This window comes from Diadema antillarum, unplaced genomic scaffold (assembly GCF_040938485.1).
Source record: "Diadema antillarum isolate AM-2024a unplaced genomic scaffold, OU_Dant_1.0 scf00000207, whole genome shotgun sequence".
Classification (NCBI taxonomy): domain Eukaryota; kingdom Metazoa; phylum Echinodermata; class Echinoidea; order Diadematoida; family Diadematidae; genus Diadema; species Diadema antillarum.
The window spans coordinates 195,922-218,168 of record NW_027271096.1 but is presented as its reverse complement, the minus strand read 5'-3'; the positions used below and the strand labels follow the sequence as shown (position 1 = coordinate 218,168).

The 22,247-nt window shown below is 40.1% G+C and overlaps 1 protein-coding gene across 1 annotated transcript; it reads left to right on the top strand.

The window, feature by feature from the left end:
- Positions 1-419: 419 nt before the first annotated feature.
- On the top strand, positions 420-20,031 carry LOC139724104 (rab GDP dissociation inhibitor beta-like). The gene is made up of 9 exons (XM_071635302.1): positions 420-574; positions 4,790-4,897; positions 7,013-7,115; positions 9,075-9,212; positions 11,089-11,287; positions 12,899-13,030; positions 14,379-14,653; positions 18,483-18,682; positions 19,879-20,031. Exons 1-9 carry the CDS (start codon positions 530-532, stop codon positions 20,023-20,025), a joined length of 1,347 nt encoding a protein of 448 aa, XP_071491403.1. The 5' UTR covers positions 420-529; the 3' UTR covers positions 20,026-20,031.
- The last annotated feature ends 2,216 nt before the right edge of the window (positions 20,032-22,247 follow it).

The window sequence follows — 22,247 nt, the reverse complement described above, 5'->3', positions numbered from 1 at the left end:
GATCATTTTCCAAAGTATAAGTTTCTTGTAAGAAACTGACTCTGCACATGAAATAAATATGACGAAACTTTTGTACAGTTTATTCCATAAAATGTAATGCAGAAATTGTCTTCAAAAGATCCGTGGATTGTGCTGGTAATGATAACAGGATGAAACGCTTAAGTAAAAATAAAATAATGATAATAATTGTGAAATTTGATATGTCATTTTTATGTCGCGATAAAAAGACCATGTATAATTTGAGTCGAGAGGTGGCGGCATCACAATGGTCAAAGGTTAGTGTAGTATCGTAGAATGAATAGGATTTTCACGATCCATTCACCATGTCTACGTCCGTATCTGCACTGTGTGTACGCTACAGTACATAACTGCGTACACAAACGTACCCTGTTTGTCGCACTGCTACCATCTCTCCGAGATCTCGAGACCTGTCGAAACAATACGGCACACCGAACAGAGCCAGAGAAGAGTCAAATATCGCTTGAATTTGTTCTGATTTCATCGTGCTTATCTACGTTTCATCGCCACTATGGATGAAGAATACGATGTTATCATTTTAGGAACCGGTCTGAAGGTACTTTTACCCTAACGATCTAATTTTAACAGGTTGTAACGTGACAACTACCTGAGATGGGCGGATATTCAATGCTGATCCAATGGCCGTGTCGATGCGATGTGACTATCTGCCTAATGAATGAATGCGCTTCTGCAAGTAGTGTTTTAATATACTTTATAATTAGTATTGTGCCAACGGCAACATGTAACGTTGCAGCTGTGTGTTTTACGTATGTTTGGTGTTATTTCTGAGCGGAATCACTGGTCAGATACTTACTGCTCTTGTCCGAAAATATAATGAAATGTATCCAGACTCTTCTGGTTGGAGTTCAGAGCCAGGGAGTGGTACTGGTATTTCAGTTCATAAGCAAAATGAAATAGTCTAGAAAAAGAACAAAGATAAATTTACATTGTCAGATGTTAGATGTATTGTGTATCTTTTGTAAATCCGCTCTTGAGGCATTCTCCTCATGAGGCACCTTCCCCCTCATGAGCACCTCAAGAGGCCCCCTCCCTGCAGTGCTCAGCTCATGAGGCCTCCTCTTCACTTCTTATCCATCTCACATCTGATATGGTCGCAAGTTTGTACTGTGATTTTTTGTGACACACACATGTCCACTCTCCAAGATGAGAAGAAGAAAAAATCAATTTGTTTTGACGAAATTCAAGTTTTAATCAACTGATGTGCACTGACCCACTGAATCACGGATGGTAGCGGGTTCGTTCAATGCACAGCTGCCACACCTGTCCGCCTGATCCGACTCGAAATTTTCGGTGCTTTTTTCTGCGGCTTGATCCGCAGAAGGGGGGGCAGTTTCCCCCTCCCCCATGAAAATATAGGGGGGGGGGCAAACATTTTGCCCCCCCCCCCATAATTCTTGATATGAGAAGATTTTTTTGCTTTTTTGATAGAAAACTACTAATATTTCACCCAAAGTGTGCGCCAGATTGATGAATTTCAATTCTAAAAATGCAAACTCTCTACCATGAGAAGGAAATACCCCCTCCCACACCTTCTGCCATTTGATTCTTTTTCCATAGACTTGAGACACTTTTAGATTGGCAGATTTATAAATGTTTCATCATAGTTAAAGTGTGCACCAGATATGTCACTTCACTTCAAAAAAAAAATTCAAAAATTCCGTTGGATGTACGGGAGGGGGGATAATCATCTCCTTTCAGTTAACCCTTTCCCTGCTTGGTTTCCCTTGATACTATTAGTACACTAAGGCCTGAATTCACGAAGGTGTCGTGGTGCAATTGAAACCATGGTTTAAACCATGGACAATTTGTATGGAGCACCAAGTGTCGCATGGCCTGTTTCGTTTCGAAATCGGTCATTTTGTTGGCGAAATGTTCATTTCGTTTTCGTCGACGAAATGACTGATTTCGAAACAAAATAAGCCATGTGACACTTGGTGCTCCATACAAATTGTCCATGGTTTAAACCATGGTTTCAATTGTACCATCTTTGTGAATTCGGGCGTAAAAGTCTTGGGGGATTGACAGCTTCACAAATTCCATAAAAAATGTGTTTACGAGATATTTTCATTTGAATTCTTAAAATGCTATTTAAACCTCCCTCGTATGCAGGGGCATCAATCCTGGAGGACAATGGGGCAAACGTGATTTTGTTCCCCAATAATTCCCCAAATAGGGACAACTTTCTTGCCTTGTTGATAGAAAACTCCAAATGTTTTACCCATTGTGCAACGTATTGTTGAATTTCAATTCTGAAAATGCAAAATCTCTGTCATGTGGGAGGGTGATACACCCTCCTGTGTTACGTGTAAGCCCCCTTCCATACACTTAGCACACTGGGGGATTGACAAATTTCAGAATATTTCATCAAAAAATTTGCATGAAATATGTCACTTCAATTCAGATATATTCAAAAGTTCCCTCATACATGTACTCTGATTTACCTTTCTCCCGCTCGGTTCCTATCCACAGAATTAGATTTGGCACATTTGGGAACTGACAGATTTTCTGAATATCTCACACAAGTGGGCATCGGATCGTTCTATTTAAATTCTTGAAAATGTAAAAGCTCCGTGTGTGTGTGGGGGGGGGGGGGAGGGGGGGGCTACCCATTCCCACACCCTCCCCTGTCAACTTCCATGTATCTCTATAGGCCAACACAGTGATGTCGCACATGCGGAACAAGAGCTGAGATGCCGCGAGTTAGTCAATTAGTATAAATCTGTTAATATCTCTTTTTCCTACTTTTTTTGATAGGAAAAAAAGACAAAAATTTTGCCCAAAAGTTTGCACCAGAACGCTGAATTTCAGGTCTGAAACTGCAAAATCTCCCTGGTGTCTGAGGGGGGTATAACGGATGGGGGATACCCCCTCTCACACCCTCTCCCCGCTTAGTCGCTCCACTCCCTCGCACAGATATTCCAACTCCAAATTTTGGCGAACCCCCAATCATGAAAACAGATCGATGCCGCTGCATACTGGTATTTTGTATGCCATGTTTCACTTGGCTACTGAATGGCAATGGATGCTGCAGAGAAAGTCTTTCAGCAGTCTTTGCAAGACGCAGAGCAAGATGAGCTGCAGAAGTTTTTGTTGCTGTGTGTGTTTAATTAAACCATGGCTAATTTTCAGTACCATACATTAAGCACATGTAAACTTCCTGTTACAATTAGTACCCAATACTAAATTAAATACAAAATAATGTCTTCTTAGGGTAATGTTAAAATACTCTATCAAGTATGCACCAGATCGCACAATTTCACATCCCAAAACAAAAAAAATCTCCATAGTCTCGGAGGGGGAACACCCCCCTCCCAGACCCAATCTGCTCACTCGTTCGGTCACTTCGCTCCCTTGCATGTTGCATCAGAGTCAAAATGCGTCCCCTTGAAAAAAGCTGACAACTTTTCTGTAGTTGTTGCTGTCGTCATCGTAGTAGTAGTAATAATAGTAATCATAATGATGATAATGAAACAGGTCTGATTTATTTGATATTCCCATAAAGAGCAATGTGTTTCATATTCTTTTTTTACTTTTATCGCTACTATGATTTTCATCATCATCACTGTCCTCATCAAAGTCGTCATTCATATACTTATCATTGTAATGAGTTTTATTGTTATTATATGTGACTGGCGACAACGGTTTCAGGCAAAAGTCAGGAATTTTGAAAATTCATTTTTTCACTGAATCACATTGCCCATTTCATAAGCTTTGCATTGTTATAAAACACTTGTATTCTTCGGCACCATAAGTGGGCATAGAAAGAGAAATGAAATGCACTTTTTAAGTTGTTAGCCTGACAAAATTGAGAGAAAACAGGCTTTGAAGATTTACCTCTTTCTCAAAGACAATGTCCGAACGGCGATGCGAGGGGAGAATCACCCTTCCGTACGATAGTGCCAATCGATGTTAAGCTCCGCCTCTAGCAACCACATCGCCTTCTGATTGGCTCACTGAGAGAGTCAAATTTCCCGGGCACCTTCCTCGGAGCTCAGCGTATGGAGCCGAAAAACAATGCGTTTCGCTCGGGTTTGTTTACAGTACGTTTTTCAAGATGGCGAATACGATAATTGCACGTATGGTGGACATGTACGTGTGTATGGTGCACGCATTACGTAATGGCATCCACGCACCATGACCGTATGCATGTAACAGGAGCGGTGGCGAATCCACACATATACAAATCGCGTTTTCATGGTGGTTGATTTGTCTTTATCATTGGCGACCCTTTTGAAGGCAGAAAATTGCTAGTGCTGGGCAAGGGTCACGCTTCCTGTTTGTTTTGCTTTTACAAGACATGCATATGTTGCTTTATTCGGTGGTGCTAATTAAATTAAAACAAATAAACAAGCAAACACGACTTGTTAGTTTGGTGTGATCTTGACGTGTAGTATTTGAATATAATTAGTCACATGTGACCGCTCCTTTCCTCTCATCTACCTTCCATTGAGTCAGTCTGCCAACATAATTTTTACTACTTGTACAAGTAGACAGATTTGAGAATATCTAGTTTTCTTTTCACACGATAATGTCATGCTACATGATTTTTGTTTCACTTCCATTGTCGAACATTGCGGTAGAATAGTTTGGATAGAAAGCCAAACGAAGAGCACGCACTCCAGAGCGAGCGTATGTAAACCACTATAGCAAGAACAATGGAGCATGTAATCGTGCACGCGTGGACAAAGCATTCCCCAAACGCTGAAACCGTTGTCACGGGTCACATATTTTGTTGGTTACTTCTATTTAGGAATGCGTCCTGAGCGGCGTTCTCTCGGTGTCCAAGAGGAAGGTGTTGCACATGGATCGAGAGAAGTACTACGGAGGTGCCAGCGCTTCAATGACTCCCCTATCAGAAGTGAGTATCCTTTCCAGGTACTGTAAAACCAGAAATGTTCGTACTGTGTGCATTTTAATTTCGTCAATTTCGTGAGAGCCAAGATTCGCAAAATCGAAATGCAGGCAGAAGTTCTTGTCTACACTAAATGCATTGAATGGCAGTGGCAATTCGCAAAATTTTCATGCACCAAAAAAGGCCATCAGCTCCAATTCACTAAAATTTTCATGCCGCGAATATATCTTGCTTTACAGTACATGGGTTGTATGTCAAGATGTTTTAACCCTTTCAGCCCCGCCACCTCAGAATACCATTTGCTGATGGCCATAAGAGAGTTAAATGTATTTTTGCACCCTGAGAAATTCATGGAGGGTTAATTTGAAGCAAGAGAGAAGTGGAAAGTTGAGGGAAATGTAGTAGATATCGAAAGGTTTTGGCATGTGACATCTTTATGAGGGTCACATGACTTTGAAGTCTGTGATGTCATAATCATCTATTTTATGCAAATGGCTGAAAATTTCCTGTTTCTGGTGAAGGACTCCAATTTCTCATAACTCTGCTGCAGTGTTGTGTAGTACCGGTATTGCATTTGATCGCTATTCATCTTCCAGAGCAGAGAAAATTGTTTGACATTTTGTCAGTCTATGAAAAACCGATCATATTTTGGACGTATTGCATGCATAGATCTCTAATGTGAATTGAAAGCCAGCAATGTCAAGACAGCTGATGCTAGAGCTGTCATTTAGGAATGTCTTTTTAATCTAAATTGTTGTAGTTCTATTTTTGGAGTACCTAAAGGTTATTACCAGATCGTACATGTAGATCATCACCCAAGTTAGATGGCCTATTGTGTTAGACGGAGCACCCTTTTGCCATCAATCCATTCATGGCCACTGTAAATCATTTTCACAAGAAGCATTGTATGAACAATACATGTTATGTCAAGACAAGCACCTTGCACACCCTAGTAAGTCAGGTGATTTACAACTTTCCGATGAACAGCACAGTATTTCATTCTTGTCACTAGTTAGAGAGGGAGTGTACACTTAACCAAATTTTCGTGAACTGCCACTGGCATTCAATGCATGTGTAGAGTGTAGACAAGTACACATGCATTTTAATTTCGCGAAATTAAAATGCACGCGAACATTTCTCGTTTTACAGTACCATGCCTGTCAATGGGCTGTCTCAGAATATCACAGAAATTCTTATTGTTACATAGTAATGTTTTTCAACTCATTGACTATCTTTTGGGTGTGTATCAAAGAATATTGTGAGACATGATTTTGTTCCACCGTGCTCATTGGATTTTGAAAATAGTTTACAAAGGCCCAAAGCAGTGATATAGTGGCTTGAACAAATCATTGCTTATGGTCAGTATCTGTACATCTGATCTTTAGCTGCAACAATTAGCAAATGTTCTGTTACAATGTATGTGAAAAAACCAAGTGTAACTATTTGTACATGAATGCACAAATAATGAAGCTTCCTTTAGCAAAATGAGACTGATAATTGGATGATTGTTTGATTATATGATATTTGTCACAGACTTCTGTCAGATCCTTCAGTTGTAGTCTTCGATTTGATCAGATTCATTTCTGTACTTTGGCTGCAGGTCACATGTAACAGTGGGGTCCTGCATGACCTTTAACATTTCTTGTCAATTTCGAGTAAATATTGTTCCCCTCTCTTTCAACACAATGAATGCTTTGCTGATGAAACACAATTTGAAGGAAACAATCTTTAGAGAAATTTTGTGCTTCCTTCCAGATTGCACTAATCTTTGAATGTTGGATAGTATAGATGGAGCAAATATGAAAAAAGTGCTACAAATATTTCAGCAAAAATGTACGAGTGTATGAATGGATAGTGGGTTAGTTAGTTAATCTGGCAAATGGTAATATCAGGATACAGTATCATAATCCGTTGTTGGTCTTGTGTACACTGTATGTATGTGTCTAATAGTTCGTTTTTGAAAAAAGAAAACAAAACGTGCCTATTTATTCATTTTATTGTCAAATGAGTGCGCATTATGCTTTGTAGCCTTCCTGTGTCTTCTGGTGGACTTCCAGAGCTATGCAAGGGTTCCACACATTTTGAGCTTGAAATTGTGGTCTGTGCATGTTGCGTTTGCAGTTGTTTTCAAAGTTCAAGGACGGTGGGGAAGCAGACGAAAAAATCTACGGCAGGGGTCGGGACTGGAATGTGGATCTGTGCCCCAAGTTTCTGATGGCCTCAGGTAATTATTGTCTACCAGGTGTCTTCTGTACCTCTTCATGCTGACTAATTTGAAAAAGCTTCTCAACAAAATGTGCCATGAAGCAGATACACTATAAATTTACAACAATTCCGTGTGCCACGAAAAGATAAAGTGGGAAAGCAAACTGTAGAGGCAGGCGTTGAAAACAAGCAAACCATTAGAAAAAAATATGTGAGACTACATGTAGGTATTCACAGTCGTAACCATCGCCCCCCCCCCCTTTATGGGAAGATTATAACATTTTGTAATCAATTTTCATGCTGTTTTGTAGCAACTCTTTGTAGTTTTTTAGTTTGGAGAGTGTATCACATAGATAAATTGTTTGTTGACATAAGTGGAATAGTTGGAATCGAATTAAAGAATTGAGCCTACTCATATTTAATAGGCCCTGCAGAAGCATGATCTCACTGTCATCCATCACAATTCATATCTGCAATCAATATGGAAGCTCATACTATACATTGTATCTGATTTAGGATATTGTAAACTAGTGGTAATGCACTACACTCGCCAAACTGTAATTACCTGAAGTTCTGTTATTTCGAAATGCCCTATATACCTGCCACTGCTCTCAAGATGAATGACATCAAAAGTGAAACTGTGAGATGTTGACATTCAGGCAAAGTATGTAAATGACGTATGAAGATCAGGTATGCCTTGCATTCTTGTGTCAGTGCTAATAGGCCGTTAATAGATCTCTGTACTGATGCCTGTTTGGGGCAGTCTGACTGCAAATACATGCAAGTGCTGAGACTTAAGTGGAAAGTTTGCCACAGGTAGTCCATGTGTGAAATGTCTCAGCCATCTCGGGATCACTTTCTTTGCCACACTGTAGAAGCGCGAGTATGTGTAATGTGTGCCGTAAATTGCAAAATGACAATTCCAGAGGTGAGGAAAGTCACACAAGTGATAGCAAAGCAAAAATGTGGTGTAGCTACAGAATCCATCGTGCAGGGGCATTCTCACACACCTGTACAAAAGCTGCACAAAGTTGCACATTATGCATCTAAGATTGATTCTGTGATACGTATCCCTCATTTTTAATACAGCAGCCTTCTCATGTTACATGTATCTGCAACAATGAGTGGTCCGCAATTACAGCCTCTTTAATCAAGTGTGAATCAAGTGCTTTGGATATGAATCTATAGTGAAGTGAAGGACTATAGATACTGTATGTCTCATTCAGTTCTACTGTGGTATACTTGTACATGTAGTGGAGAAGTATGTACAGATCTGTACTTTGCACAGACTTTATTAGGACGCAGAGTATAAAGCAGTGTAGTGTAGAATATAACAATGTACCAACAAAACTGCGAAGTGCACTTTCAAGGGCAATGTGTATCCTATGAAAGAGAGAAGGTTTTTGTTGACCAAAACTCTCGCAGAAACATGCCAACTACTTTAGAGTTAAGTTGACAGCCTTTGGCTGCTTCACACAGTGAAGTACTGTATATGCAATATATTTCATAATTCTTTTCTTTTCACAAATTTTGTGAGTTTACTGATATTTGCGAAACTACAATAACCTACTACCCCTCCCCCCCCCCAAAAAAAATACAAAAAACAAATTCAGCGAGATGTAACACTTATGTATACTGTATGCTTTCTCCAAGGTGAGAAATCACTAAATTTTACTTCATACAAAGGATGGTGCATATTTCTTATTGCAGTAGCTGTGGTTCTCGATTTTGAATTCAAGGACTCGCAAAATATTCTTACTAATCCTATATGGCAAAATACTATACTTACAAAATAGATGTATATGGTGCATACAGTACTGTCAGTGGGATGAAATTATACATACCTTTATATGTAGGTAGCTACCATGTGTAAGGTCTTGAGCACATGCTTTCCTTTTGGGGGAATTATAATGTTTGATTCATGGATGCCTATGCGGACAAGTTTTATTTTGCTGCTATATCACTTTTCATCCCTCAGGTCAACTGGTCAAACTCCTGATTCATTCTGGGGTCACCCGCTACCTGGAATTCAAGTCTGTGGCTGGCAGCTATGTGTACAAGAAGGGAGGGAAGATACACAAGGTGCCCGCTTCGGAGAAGGAGGCCCTCGCCACTTGTGAGTATACTGTTTCCATACATCTCCATTTTGAGTAATGCGTTTTCTCTCTCACTGTCCTTGTAGTAGACTGATTTTGATAATAGGGAGCTTTAGATTTTAGACGTGCGGACGTTCAAAGGGAAAAAAACATGGTCTGAGCGTGCGCTGTAGCTTGACGTGCACTACTGCGCACGCTCAGACCATGTTTTTTCCCTTTGAACGTCCGCGCATCTAAAATCTAAAGCTCCCTAATAAGTGGTCATCAATTATCCAAGCCATGTGAGCATTGAGTCACAAGTTTGTCTGTGAGAACCATCAATGCTGTCAGTGATAGTCTCCAGATTGTCCTGAGTTTTGTTGTTGTTGTTGTTGCTAATCCTCTTATGGTCACTCTGTTGACAGTGTTACGCAGTGAAGATGCCACAGCACTTTAGAACTCAAGTTTTACAGAAATACTGGAGGACACATTGCACCAACATTTATTATTAGTTTGTGTTAGTCTGAATTCAAAATTTAAAGACATTGTGTAAATTCACTCAAAAGTAGGTATACAGGAGTTCAGTCGGGGAAAAAAAGGAGAAAAATTATAGTTCACTCTAGTCTCTACACTTCCTGTGCAATATAGTTTCAGAAAGGTTTTTTTTTTTTTCTGTTTTGGGTCTGTAGGTTAGATTAAGCAATTAGTTTATGGGTTGTCCCACTGTCCAATTGTCCACCTACCTGGTAATCAGAGCAACTTTAGGAGTCCCCAACTCAATTTTCATCATAATTATGTGCATGACATGTTACTGATGTGATTTTATGACCAATGTAGATAGAGAGGAGATAGAGAGGAGAGAGAGTCCAAAGGTCACTTACGATGACCCTTACTGTCTGATCCATATCTTGAATGCCTCCACATGTCTCACTGAATCTCATGATGTGTATGACTGAGCAGATATGCCCCAATTGAAGGATTTATTTTTGTTTTGTTGAAGAGGAAGACCAAAGTTTGAATGTACCGTTAATTTCTCATTGCGATAAATAATGTTGATTTTCATAAAATTCAACCAATCTTGAAATGTCTGTTAATTAACAGGTTAACATTGAGTGTCTAAATTTCTTGCTAGAAATATCACAAGTACTTCTTCATGCACACATGTAGTTTTTAACATACAATACCATTACACATCAAGTACAACTGGGAAAGAAAAAGTGAATGGCTGGTATCCAGATGATACTCTAAAAGTGGATATTTTCGCATGACTTATTTTTTGCGCTCGACCCAATAAGAGTTTCATGTATTTTTAATTCCGCGGAAGCAAGACAGTAAAGTACAGGAACCTATGGCAAGCAAAAATATTCCCATGCTTTTATTTTCGCACTAGTTTCTGGTTGCATGAAATGCGTGAAAATTTCAACACCGGTAAAATTTCCACTTTTACAGTAGCTCTTGTGTGACTTCAATATTTAGCAAAACCTGCGATGTTATATATCTCAGGAACTCCTGACAATTTTGGATTCTCAACACTTTACCTGTGACCACAAAGCTCTCTGTTATCCAGCATTGATGTCAAACTGTGTTGGTTCAATGTTCATATCATTATTTGTAGTTTCATCTAAATTTAGCATTTTACGGCTTTCTTTCAAAAGTGAAAAGTGGCATTCCTTTGTGTTAAAAATTAGTTTTGTGTGAGCAGCAAGCAATTGCTTGTGCTTGCTAGCAAAAGCTTCTGCTCGCAAGCAATTGCTTGTTTTTATGCATACGGATTCGAGTAAAAGGCTAGCACAAGCAATTGCTAGCGTTTATGCATCTGGCCCAATACTTCACGTTTTTGTTTTGTTTTGTTTTGTTTTGTTTTTTTTGCTTTTGAGCAAAACTGTTCATCAATCTCTCTGACTTTCTCAACTGCAGCACTCATGGGCATATTTGAAAAGAGACGCTTCAAAAGCTTCCTCAGCTTCATGAATAACTTTGAGGAAGGGAACCCAAAGACCTGGAGTGGCATAGATCCCAACAAGACTACCATGACGGAGGTCTTTGCCAAGTATAATCTGGATAGTAACACACAAGACTTCGCTGGCCACGCAATAGCACTCTATAGGGATGACGAGTAAGCAGCCTAATTTGCCATGCACTGAGAGCCCCTAGTTGAAGTTGTGGATTCCGAGATGACAGGAATAGCACTATTTTCTGAGGGGCGCAGCCCTGAAGAATATAGTGCAATAATAAATCCATAAATTTACCAGAGGCTCGATATAGTGCATGATACGATTGTTTTATATCCTCGAACACATCTTTTGGAAATAATTACAAGATGTTTTTACCTACATGAATATTCCTCTAGCTCTGTTGTTTGTTGTTTGTCATTTGGTTGCATGTTTGACGATCATGCAGTGTTGTACTGCATGCATGCAGTGGACATATTTATACACATGTTGACCCTCAGGCCGATATTAATTGCATTTTACACATGCTATCGATGATTATAGAATGGGTAGCGAAAATCCTGCGAGCTCATTGGTCGAGAGCTGTGTGTTGATTTTTATTGGCCGCACGTTGCCTCACACTGGTAAACATGTTATCGCGCACTTCGTCTTGTGGGTTCAGGTGTACTGGCATATCAGCAGTCATCAGTGTGCTGGCGGCACAATTATTTAACGTACAAAAATGTTTAGTTAAGTACAAAATGGTTCAGAGGAGCAGATTTGGCTCAACTTTGGGGTTTTAGACGCAATCCTGGGGTGCCTGATTTGAACCCATAGGCAGCAGTGGTAGTGTCTTTACTTCAGTCAGTGCATATAATCCTTATTGGGAAGTTCCTCAGAGGAAATACCTGTAGTTTTGTGGGTGCATGCTTACCATCATTTCATTTCTTCTGCAGTTGCCCTGCAAATGAACCATTTTTCAAATTCAAACTCATTTGGAACAAGCTCTATACAGAAGCAAATAAAGTAAACACACCACAATGTGACATAGAAATGCCAACTGTAATTTTTTTTTTCACCAGAAATACTGCAGATTTCATGGAAACTATTGTTTTCCCCAAATTGTATTACCACACATGTCCATCACATGAAAGGTAAAAATACTATTTTTCTTATAGAGATATGCTTTTTTTTAGCCCTCAGAATACTACAATGTCATTCAAAAGGTCAACATTCCTGCTTTCTCCATCAAAAGTGTAGACTCACCAATGAAGTAGTTATTTAGGCAAAGTCGAACAAATTTGCTTCCTGCAAAAGTTAGTTGATAACTCAACATCGACTTTCCTAAAAAAGAAAAAAAGAAAAAAGAAAAAAAAAAGGTACAGATGTTGCATACAGGTATCCTCTCGTCATCAGTCCTTCTATGATCGCTACTGTGTAGTTTTGCTTAATAATAGCAGTTGTCGACCCCCCCCCCCCCCCCCCCGATCAAAGGGTTAGAATCCCTCATTTGGTTTTATTCCACTACTTTCATCTGTTTTATGTAATGCATTCCTTGACACGCAGAGATGACCAGAAAGTTGATAGTAAAGGTTCCCACATTGTATAGTATTAGATGTAATATTTACATTTTAAATGCTGTACCCTTCATATTTATGATCATGCTATATTTGATTTTCAGTTTGTCGGTTTACGTTACTGTCTTGGAAATATGCATATTCATGACAAAATTATTCATTATGTGGACGTTGCAATGGTGGTGTTCTACTACACTTTTTTTCTTGCTCACTTGTCAGATACTTGAAGCAACCATGCTTGGACTTCATCAAGCGGTGCCGTCTCTACTTCGAATCCCTGAGCACCTATGGAACTTCTCCCTACCTGTACCCACTCTACGGTCTCGGAGAACTCCCCCAGGGATTTGCCAGGTGAGTCTCCCTTGCCTGGGTTGGTTACAAAAATACTCTCTCCCTCCCCCCCCCCCCCCCCCCCCAAAAAAAAAGACAAATCAAACAAAACAAAAATGACAACATCAAATTCAAAAACAACCTTTTAAAGTGCAATACAATTCCATTGACTGCAGTAATTAGATTACTGTAAAAAGTGGAAATTTTTGCAGTGTGAAAATTTTTGTGTGACCAGAAACTAACGTCTAAATAGAAGCAAGCAAATAATTTTGCTTGTCATATGTTCCACTGATTACTGTCTTCATTCTGCGGAAATAAAAGCACACAAACTTCATTTTTAGCATCCTGCCAAGCACAAAAAACTTCCTACATCAACTAGGGATTCTTCCCCCACCCCCTCCAAACTTCTTGATCTTTTGCCAGTGTGACCGCGAGAAACTCAAACTTCGCAATTTCACGTGACCAGTCAACCACCTGCTTGCGGGCAGTGTCTCTGAAGCATGAGGCCATTGTCATGTACAGGTGTGCATTGTTACGTCACAATCACTAGCCATCGGAAGTCGTGCTCTTTCTTCTTCTTTTTTTTGCACATGTGCACTGATGACCCAAACTTCTCGATCCAGAGATCGAGAAGTTTGGTTGCCAGTTTGACCGCACGACAAAAGATCGAGAAGACCTCGCGATCTTTAACTTCTCGATCTTTTGCCAGTCTGACCGCTCCTCCTGTCTCTCTTAATTTCAATCTGATTATATTCAACTGTCTGCCTTCAACATGACCATCTGTCTCTTCAATTATGAAGACAGGCATCAAAGCCAATCAGTTTTGATTTTTTCTGTCACTATTTCTCCCTCACCTCAGCCTGGGCCCCATTTCATAAAACTTGTTATCAGTGACAACTGCCACATATCTATGACAAATTTGCTCTCAGCCAATCAGATGCATGGATTTCAGTAGCTTGTCACAACTATGACAGCTTGTCACTGATAACAAGTTTTATGAAACGGGGGCCCTTATCATATTTCTTCCACTGCTAGAGTGTGGTGAACACTGCCATAGTGGGATTCATCACAGACCTGTAAACTGCTGTTTCTCACATGACACTTAAAATGATCTCAATCAAGTGCTCTGCTATGTTTTCACATTTCCTCTGCAAGCTTCATTTTCTCCATTCCTCCCTGGGTATTACACAGCTCTCTAATGTGCCGATGTTTTGATTGATTACTTCATTATCTGCAAAGAAAATTCTGCGTGCATTGGATGTTACAACAAATATACAAAGAATACATTACTAGTACACCCAAAGACATATTACAAAGTGCATGTGATACTGAAACATATTAATATACAATATCAAATACTTCATAACAGGTTGTCGGCTATATACGGCGGCACCTACATGCTGGACAAGCCCATCGAGAAGATCGAGTACGACGAGAATGGCGCTGTGTGCGGCGTCACGTCGCAAGGGGAGACGGCCCGCTGCAAGATGGTGATTGCCGACCCCTCCTACTTCCCCGACAAGGTGAGGAAGGATGGTCAGGTGGTGCGGGCCATCTGCCTCCTGAAGCAGCCCATCCCCAACGTGAACAACGCCACCTCCTGCCAGATCATCATCCCCCAGAACCAGATTGGACGCAAGTCAGGTGAGGGGGCAGTCACATCAGAGCCCCGTTGATAAAAACTATAGTAACTCTACAAGGAATGGTAACTCTGCAATCAATGGTAGCCACCATGGCAACACTGTTCCGCAGCCAATTAAAGCCAAGAAAAATCACTAATGATCTCCATGCAGTGTAGAGTTACCATGGATTGAAAAGATACCGTAGTTTTATGCAATGGAGCCCCGCAGAATAAAAAACTGGTGTTTGAGCCAGGGTGTGATGCACATGAATCCACAGTAAGCTCTTCTGAGACAAATTCTCTTTGGATGCTTTGTATTTGGTACGTGATGTCTGACATGACACTTTTGAGTACTCATTCGAAACAAACAAACTTCCCTGTGAGCTCACATACATAGTTTAGAATGAAATAGTTTAGAAAGAAAAATGAAAAAAGAAAGAAAAAGAGAATGAATAGTTTAGAAAGAAAAAAAGAAAAAGAAAAGTGCATTCCAGTCCCCGAGATGACAACAGTTTGTATATTCCCAACAACAAAAAGTCACCTGTTATATTATACATATGTGTTACCATAGTCAAAGTTCTTTGAGAATGTAGACCTTCAGTTTGAATTTTCTGTGGTAGCCAATTTTGCATCATCACTACCAAGCCTACAGCATGCACAACACATCTTTTTGTGCCTTCTGCATGCATTGCCCTCCCAATTCTTTAAGCACTGCTTTCCATAATCACATTTCTATAGACCGAGGACGCGCTATGTGTATTTTTGGCATGGGCAGCGCCATTAACGAGATGTCTCAGCCGACCCCCCCTCCCCTCTCCATCACCCCCTTCCGCGTGCGGAATAAAAAACTGATGCATGGTCGTTTTAGCCAATAGGCGTCTCGTACTGAGTGCGCGAACCTTTGTTACGAGTGCGTGATAAACATGTTGCCCGGGGTGGGGGAGAGCAGGGGGGGTCAGCTGAGACACCCACTATGGCTGCGCCCAGTGCCATGAAATGTCTGCTGCCCTCAACGAACCCGAATCGGTCTATAAGTGCTGCAAAGTAGCAGTTGCTCAGTTTTTGAGCACTGTATGGTATGCACAAACAGACTCCATTGATTGCTCAAGAGATCGTACTATGATCATTTATCTTTTGCTACTTGTTTACATGGAAATGTTACCCCATGGAAGAACATCCCAGCATGTACTGGCCTTAGGAAACCCTTCCAAATCATGTTCTTTCATGTAATCATGTTTATCTAGTCCGTACCTGTTATGTGACCAACCCACATTATACCGGGTGTCCCAAAAAAAGCGGAACGGTGGATTTTCAGTACCTTGCGTTCTAAAAGTGATATGTTTTATAACATCATTAGAAAGAGCATCTTCCGCAGAAGACAATGGTACCAACATCATTAAATTTGGTGGAGAGCTGTTTATTCTACGCCAAATTCTGTAAATGCAGTCATTTTCAAATTTCGCTGGATTTTTGCGACGTATGAACGAAGGATTTGGGTGCGACACGCGTTCCACATATGGTGTATTGTGTAAGCCCGTTGATCCATGTCAACAAAAGATACAGCTTTCACATTGGGCGCGGGCCAGGAAAAAACAGTGTGTGTGTGTGTGTGTGTGTGTGTGCCCAATGTGAAAGCTGTATCTGTTGTTGACATGGATCAACGGGCTTACACAATACACCGTATGGAACGCGTGTCGCACCCAAATCCTTCGCTCATTTGAATTCGAAATTTGAAAATGACTGCATTTACAGAATTGGGTGTGGAATAAAAAGTTCTGCACCAAATTTAATGATTTTGGTATCATTGTCTTCTGCTGAAGATGCTCTTTCTAATAATGTCAAAAAATATATCACTTTTAGAACGCAAGGTTCTGAAAATCCACCGTTCCGCTTTTTTTAGGACACCCGGTATAGCATTGCTCTACTGCAATTTGATCATGTTTATCCAGATGCTGACTGGTATTAGAACAACCCATTAGATATTGCGCAAACATTTACTGAATATTCTTGCGAGACAATTTATTCTTCTGATCCTCATATTTCAAAAATATGTTGAACATAATACCTGTAAAACTACAGCATACTCATTCAGACCGTATCCGGGCAATTACCCCCAGAGGGCAATTACCCCCCGGCCAAATACTGGTTAGTGGTAAAATTAGAGTAAAGATTAGGGTTAGGTTTAGGGTTAGGAGTTTGGGTTAGGGTTCAGATTAGGTTCAGGATTAGGATTAGGATTAGGGCCAGGGGAAAGGTCCAGGGTAATTGCCCAGGGGGTAATTGCCCTAGACCCATTCAGACAAATTATCTTTTGACTTCTATATTTTAGAATGATATGCATCATGACAAAAGAATTTTGATTGATTGATTGATTGATTGATTGATTGATTGATTGATTGATTGATTGATTGATCGATTTTATTTCTGAATTTCTTTTTCATACATAAATGAAATACAAGATCAATTGAACAAACTAATTGAGCACTGTATGATTTGAGTCTGACAATTAAAACAAATAAATGATTAATTCAAATATCCAACCTTATTTTTCTGACACAATACAAAATGAAAATACACAAATAATTTTATGCATACATTTATGCAAACATAAGTTACAGTATATCTATTGTTCAAAGACAAATTAGGCAACTCTTGATGTACAGAAATTCAGGAGACCATCATCATAACCAAATGCTTGACAAGGACAAGGGCCTCAGAAATGATTGTCTAAACAATATGACATTGTAAGAATATAATATACAAGTCACCACTCACTGAGTGGCAATAAAGAGAAAGGAAGGGAAGTATCATTATACTCTGAGATACGTACTGCATACACCAAATATTTCACAAGGTTTTTATTTTCCCGACATGAATATGACGTGCAGGCATACATTTCTCTGTTCAGTACTGGACTCCACAATCGCAAACTTAACCAGTCGCGAAATTGTCGTGAAGTCCGATTCGTGAAAAATTAGACTCGCTAAATATATGGAGTATACAGTAGTTGTTCATTCATTAGTTCTAAATTGGTTTTAGACTGGACATATGTCCACCCTGAGTGCTAATTGAAATTTTCCATTTCACAAGTGCATGCATTCTCTACTAACTCTTTATGTGCCATGGTGGAAACCCCCTGTGTGCCACATCATTCTGAGACACCAACGTAATCATGCTTTGAGAAAACATACTGTTTTTCAAATCTGTGTAACTTTTATAAATTTCTGTTGAATTAGACATGCAGTGAGCAAAGTCGTAGAGGAAATGCCAAGCTTTGCTTTGATGTGAATTGTATGACAAATCTATAAATGATTGTTTTTCTTTCAAATGCCCAGTAGCTACAATTGTACATTACAGTAAAGGCATGACTTTTGCACACAAATCGGTGATAGAAACTTAAAATTTACACGCGAATCCAGTAGGGAACACCGCTTTCTAGTCAATTACGACTTAAAGTTCAGTTGTATGTGAGAAGTTCGGAATCGCGAGAAACGCTTTCATTGTATTATGGCATTGGGCGATTTATCGATGGGGTTTGTGCGTTTGAGCAGAATATGCAAAGTTGGCGCTCCGTCGATTGAGTCGGCCGCGCGAACGTGGCACATAAAGAGTTAAAAGAAGTTTCTCCTGAGGTGATCTTGAAGTTCTGTGCTTGACAAAGATCTGCACGGGAGTTCAACGACCTTAAGTTTATATTGCACACTTAATATCCAAATGCTGCCACTTGATTCTTTATCCAATAGAGCTAGTACACACACACACACAAAAGCAAACATAGAGAGAAATGATGTTGCGGTGTAGTCCCAACACTTTTACCTTTATGTTGTCCACACATTCTGCATTCCTTTGCAGACATCTATGTCCTCTGTGTGTCATACACCCACAATGTTGCTGCCAAGGACTGGTACATCGCCCTCGTGGCCACCACGGTTGAGACAAGTAACCCTGAGGAGGAGCTCAAGCCCGGCCTGGAACTCCTTGGTCCCATCCACAAGAAATTTGTGGAGGTTTCCGATATCATGGTACCCACAGATGACGGGAGCACTAGCAAGGTAGCCTGAATCAGCTTTTGTACACGTTTCTTTCCAATACTGTAAAAGCTGTTATATTTGCAAGTAGATATTTTCACAAATGGGGAGGTCACAGACATTTTTGTGAGATATTGCTTTTGCGATTTGACGCCAAGGCTATTGTAAGTGCACCATTTTTAATGCCTGTTTGTTCGCTCCGCTACTTTACAGTAGGCCCTAAATGCACTTACTATACGACTGAATGCACAAAGATAACAGTACATACCCTAGGATGTGGCGGTATTTTTGGGTGTTGTAAATTGCAAAAATAACAGCTTTTACAGTACTGCATTCACACAGTGTCCAGCCCTATGGAGCAGACCCCACTGGTGTAACAGACATAGCTCATGGGAGAAGGAATGTTGTGCGTTCACACATTGCTATCAGAGATTCAGCAGCACTGACACCAGGGCCCCATTTCTTGAAGTGTTGCTATGATAGCAACTCTTGCTGGAATGGCAAGTGTCTTGGTATTGACAAAAATCCAGCTTGCTGATTGGCTGTTGCTATGGGAAGCTGCTAATCTAGCAAGAATTGCCATTCTGAGATCTTTTATCAAATGGGACCCTGGTGTAGTGCTTTGGTCCTATCATAGCATTTGTATAACTTTGTTCGCACGACTGGCATTCAACCTTTCTGTAGTGTACGGAATATGTAAGGGTTGCAACTTACTATTGTTGAATTAATGAGTCATTAGTAGCAGTGCTTGCTTTGTCGTGAGAGGTATGGTAGAGACAGGGAAGTTAGCTTGCAAACAAAGATTTTGAATATGTTGGAGTAGTCAGGAAATAATACTTTTGAATTTCAAAAATATGAATGTAGTTTTTGCCTGAAGTTTGCTCATATTACTGGAACTGCCCCCACTCTCCTTGTGCAAACTAAAAATTAAGGCAGTTCCTCACTTTTGTGTTTAATCTAGGAGCCGGTATATCGTGTGAATGTGGAGCAAGTATTGTAAGGTTTGAAGTGGGTACCCTTACATGCTCTGCAAAGGTTTTAGGTTTGAGAAAGACTGCATTGAAGAAACCGTATTATCGTTGGTGCCTGCCAAATTATTCTGTCATTGTGGACTTGCCGAATGTTGAACATCGGTGCAAGGATGCACAAAGTTCTAAGGCGTGCCCATTTCTAAAAATGGTTTCGTTTTGTTATTTTTGCTTGTTTTATCCCTCTGGCAGGTTTTCATCACCAAATCTTATGATCCCACGACCCACTTTGAGACGACGTGCGACGATATCCTGGAGCTCTACAAGCGGGCGACTGGAGAAGAGTTTGACTTCAGTCAGGTGCAGCAGGACTTGGCGGCTGCCCAGCAGGAGCAATAAGCTTGCCCCCCCCCCCCCCCCCCCCCCACCCCCTCTTTCTCTGCTTTCCACCCTTATCCCTATCCCATAGTCTCCCCCTCCCAAATCCAATCCATCTCCCTGGACCCCTGTTAAATTCATAGCTTCAGGACCCTTGAGGTCATCTTCAGGTTTACATGTATCAAATGTGAAGTGTATATAATCTTTGTTATAGTATATTTAGTCATGACAATTAGGGTTCCTCCTAATCCGATACAGATCCTAATGGACCGATAACACCGCCGCCTGCTTCTAGACTGTACCTCCCCAAAAGTGTGACTTTTTTTTTAACCTTAACTTTTGGATCTGTGTAGTGAAAGATCAACTGAATCTTCTTTTGCAAGTCTGTAGACAGTAGAATTGAAGAATATCTTAACATTTTGCAACTACATTCTCTCTGGTCCTTATGTAATGCTTACATGTCTCTTAATTTCATTTCTATGTAACATGTACTCTATCTTTGTCCTATTAGAATGTAGCATAGTCATATTTCTACTAATAAGGTAATGTGAGGCTTTAAGATCACCCTGGTACTGCAATTAGTAAAGTATATTTAGCTCTGTTTGTTACATTCTGATCATGTTCATTTTCTGACCTTATCATGCGACAAAACAAGTCTTGCATCATATTTGAAGTGCAAATGAGATCACTTGTGGCAAGTGTAATGCAATTCCTGCCACTCAAGAACTCAAGATTTCCAAGAGAGTGGCATACTGCAAGTATCGTAATCTTGAAAGATTTCATCTCTTTTGTATCCTTTGCAGAATCCTTTGTAGACAATCATTTTTTTATTTTTTTCATAAGACCACAGTGTACACAGAAGATGCAATGTGAGGGGAGGAATCATTATTTCCTTTGTTTCATGACATTTTTACACATGCCGAGTTTGCTTAATTTGAAACACAATTACAAACACGATTGCAATTAAGATTTAAATCGTCGTCCATTCACATGACGAGAGGAAGGCTTCATGGATTCTGTGGTTTTCAATGTCAGAGCAAGGAGGGGAGGTTTGGCTTCTTGCCAAGTTCCAATCAGTCACTCTTGAGCCATCTTTCTGCAGGAGTGATTGGAAAGTCATCATAATCTCCGCCTCCCAAAACCGATTGGAGTTAAGTTTTGTTCACACGCTAGTGTCGTTGCTTAATTCTGGCGAAACGTGAATGAAAAACGCCTCTTTACCGTCATTTGAAACACGATCGTAATTAAGTTTCAATCACCCTACGTGATTCTAGTTTGCAGTCACACCACAAGTTTGCATAGTTTTTGAAACATGATTCTGGTTTGCTTAATTACAGTCATGTTTCAAGTTAAGCAATCTTGGTATGTGTGAATGCCCTGATAGTCGCGGAAAGGAAGAAACATTACACTTCAGATATATTCTCTTTTTAAATCGAAGAGTGCTCAGTGACTTTGGCAAGAAGAAAGAAAAGTGTGGGATTATAAATAGAGTTTGGGCGAAGAATTCTTAACCAGATTTTGCAGGTACATGTCATGTGGAGTGTTTACCTTTTGCAATTTGGTCAAGAAGCAAAGTTGAAATATCTTGATCTGAGACTACGAGATCACATATTGTGTATTTCCCTGTTGGTTATGGTTTCAACACAAAGTAGATTTGTGGTGGTGCTTCTGAGTAGTCTTGGGAAGATAGTAATTAAGAAATTAAAGAGAAAAAGTTCAGATAAAACCTTGGAAATCCAGTGCGTTTTTGCCACTTTATGTTTGCCATATCGCGTACTGTTCATTGGTCTTCAGAGTTTTGTCACGTATCACAGTGTCAGCCATTCTGTAGATGAAATCCTTGGGTGAATCATCCTTGTTAGAAAGTGGACTCTGCATAGAGCCCGCTCTAACTAAATGGTGGTAGTTGGGAAGTGGACAGCAAGCGATGACCAGTACAGCCTTTGCAGATTGAAAGAATGTATGAGTCTGTCCACAGTCTCACACCAATGATTTTAATGCCCTGGTAGCCTGGGGAATCATTGGTGGTCTGATTGAATTTGTTGCCCACTGGGGGCATTCAAAAACCACAGATAGCATTTGTCAGCCATGTGTCTGCAAATATAGTCATCGAAGTGTAAGCTTATCGGTAACGGTGGACTCCAATCCAAATTGTTCACCTGTGTGAGTGCTTACCTAGAGATCAGTGATAAAGCTGTCCCCAATTTGTTACAGGGATTTTTAGATATATCCACACAAGCCAT

What these genes read in the sequence shown, in the direction of transcription:
- LOC139724104 (XM_071635302.1), top strand. Translation starts at nt 530, where the DNA reads ATGGATGAAGAATACGATGTTATCATTTTAGGAACCGGTCTGAAG. An exon ending in CCAGATTGGACGCAAGTCAG is followed by an intron (nt 14,654 to 18,482) that starts GTGAGGGGGCAG and finishes ATTCCTTTGCAG; the next exon opens with ACATCTATGTCCTCTGTGTG. An exon ending in ATGACGGGAGCACTAGCAAG is followed by an intron (nt 18,683 to 19,878) that starts GTAGCCTGAATC and finishes TCCCTCTGGCAG; the next exon opens with GTTTTCATCACCAAATCTTA.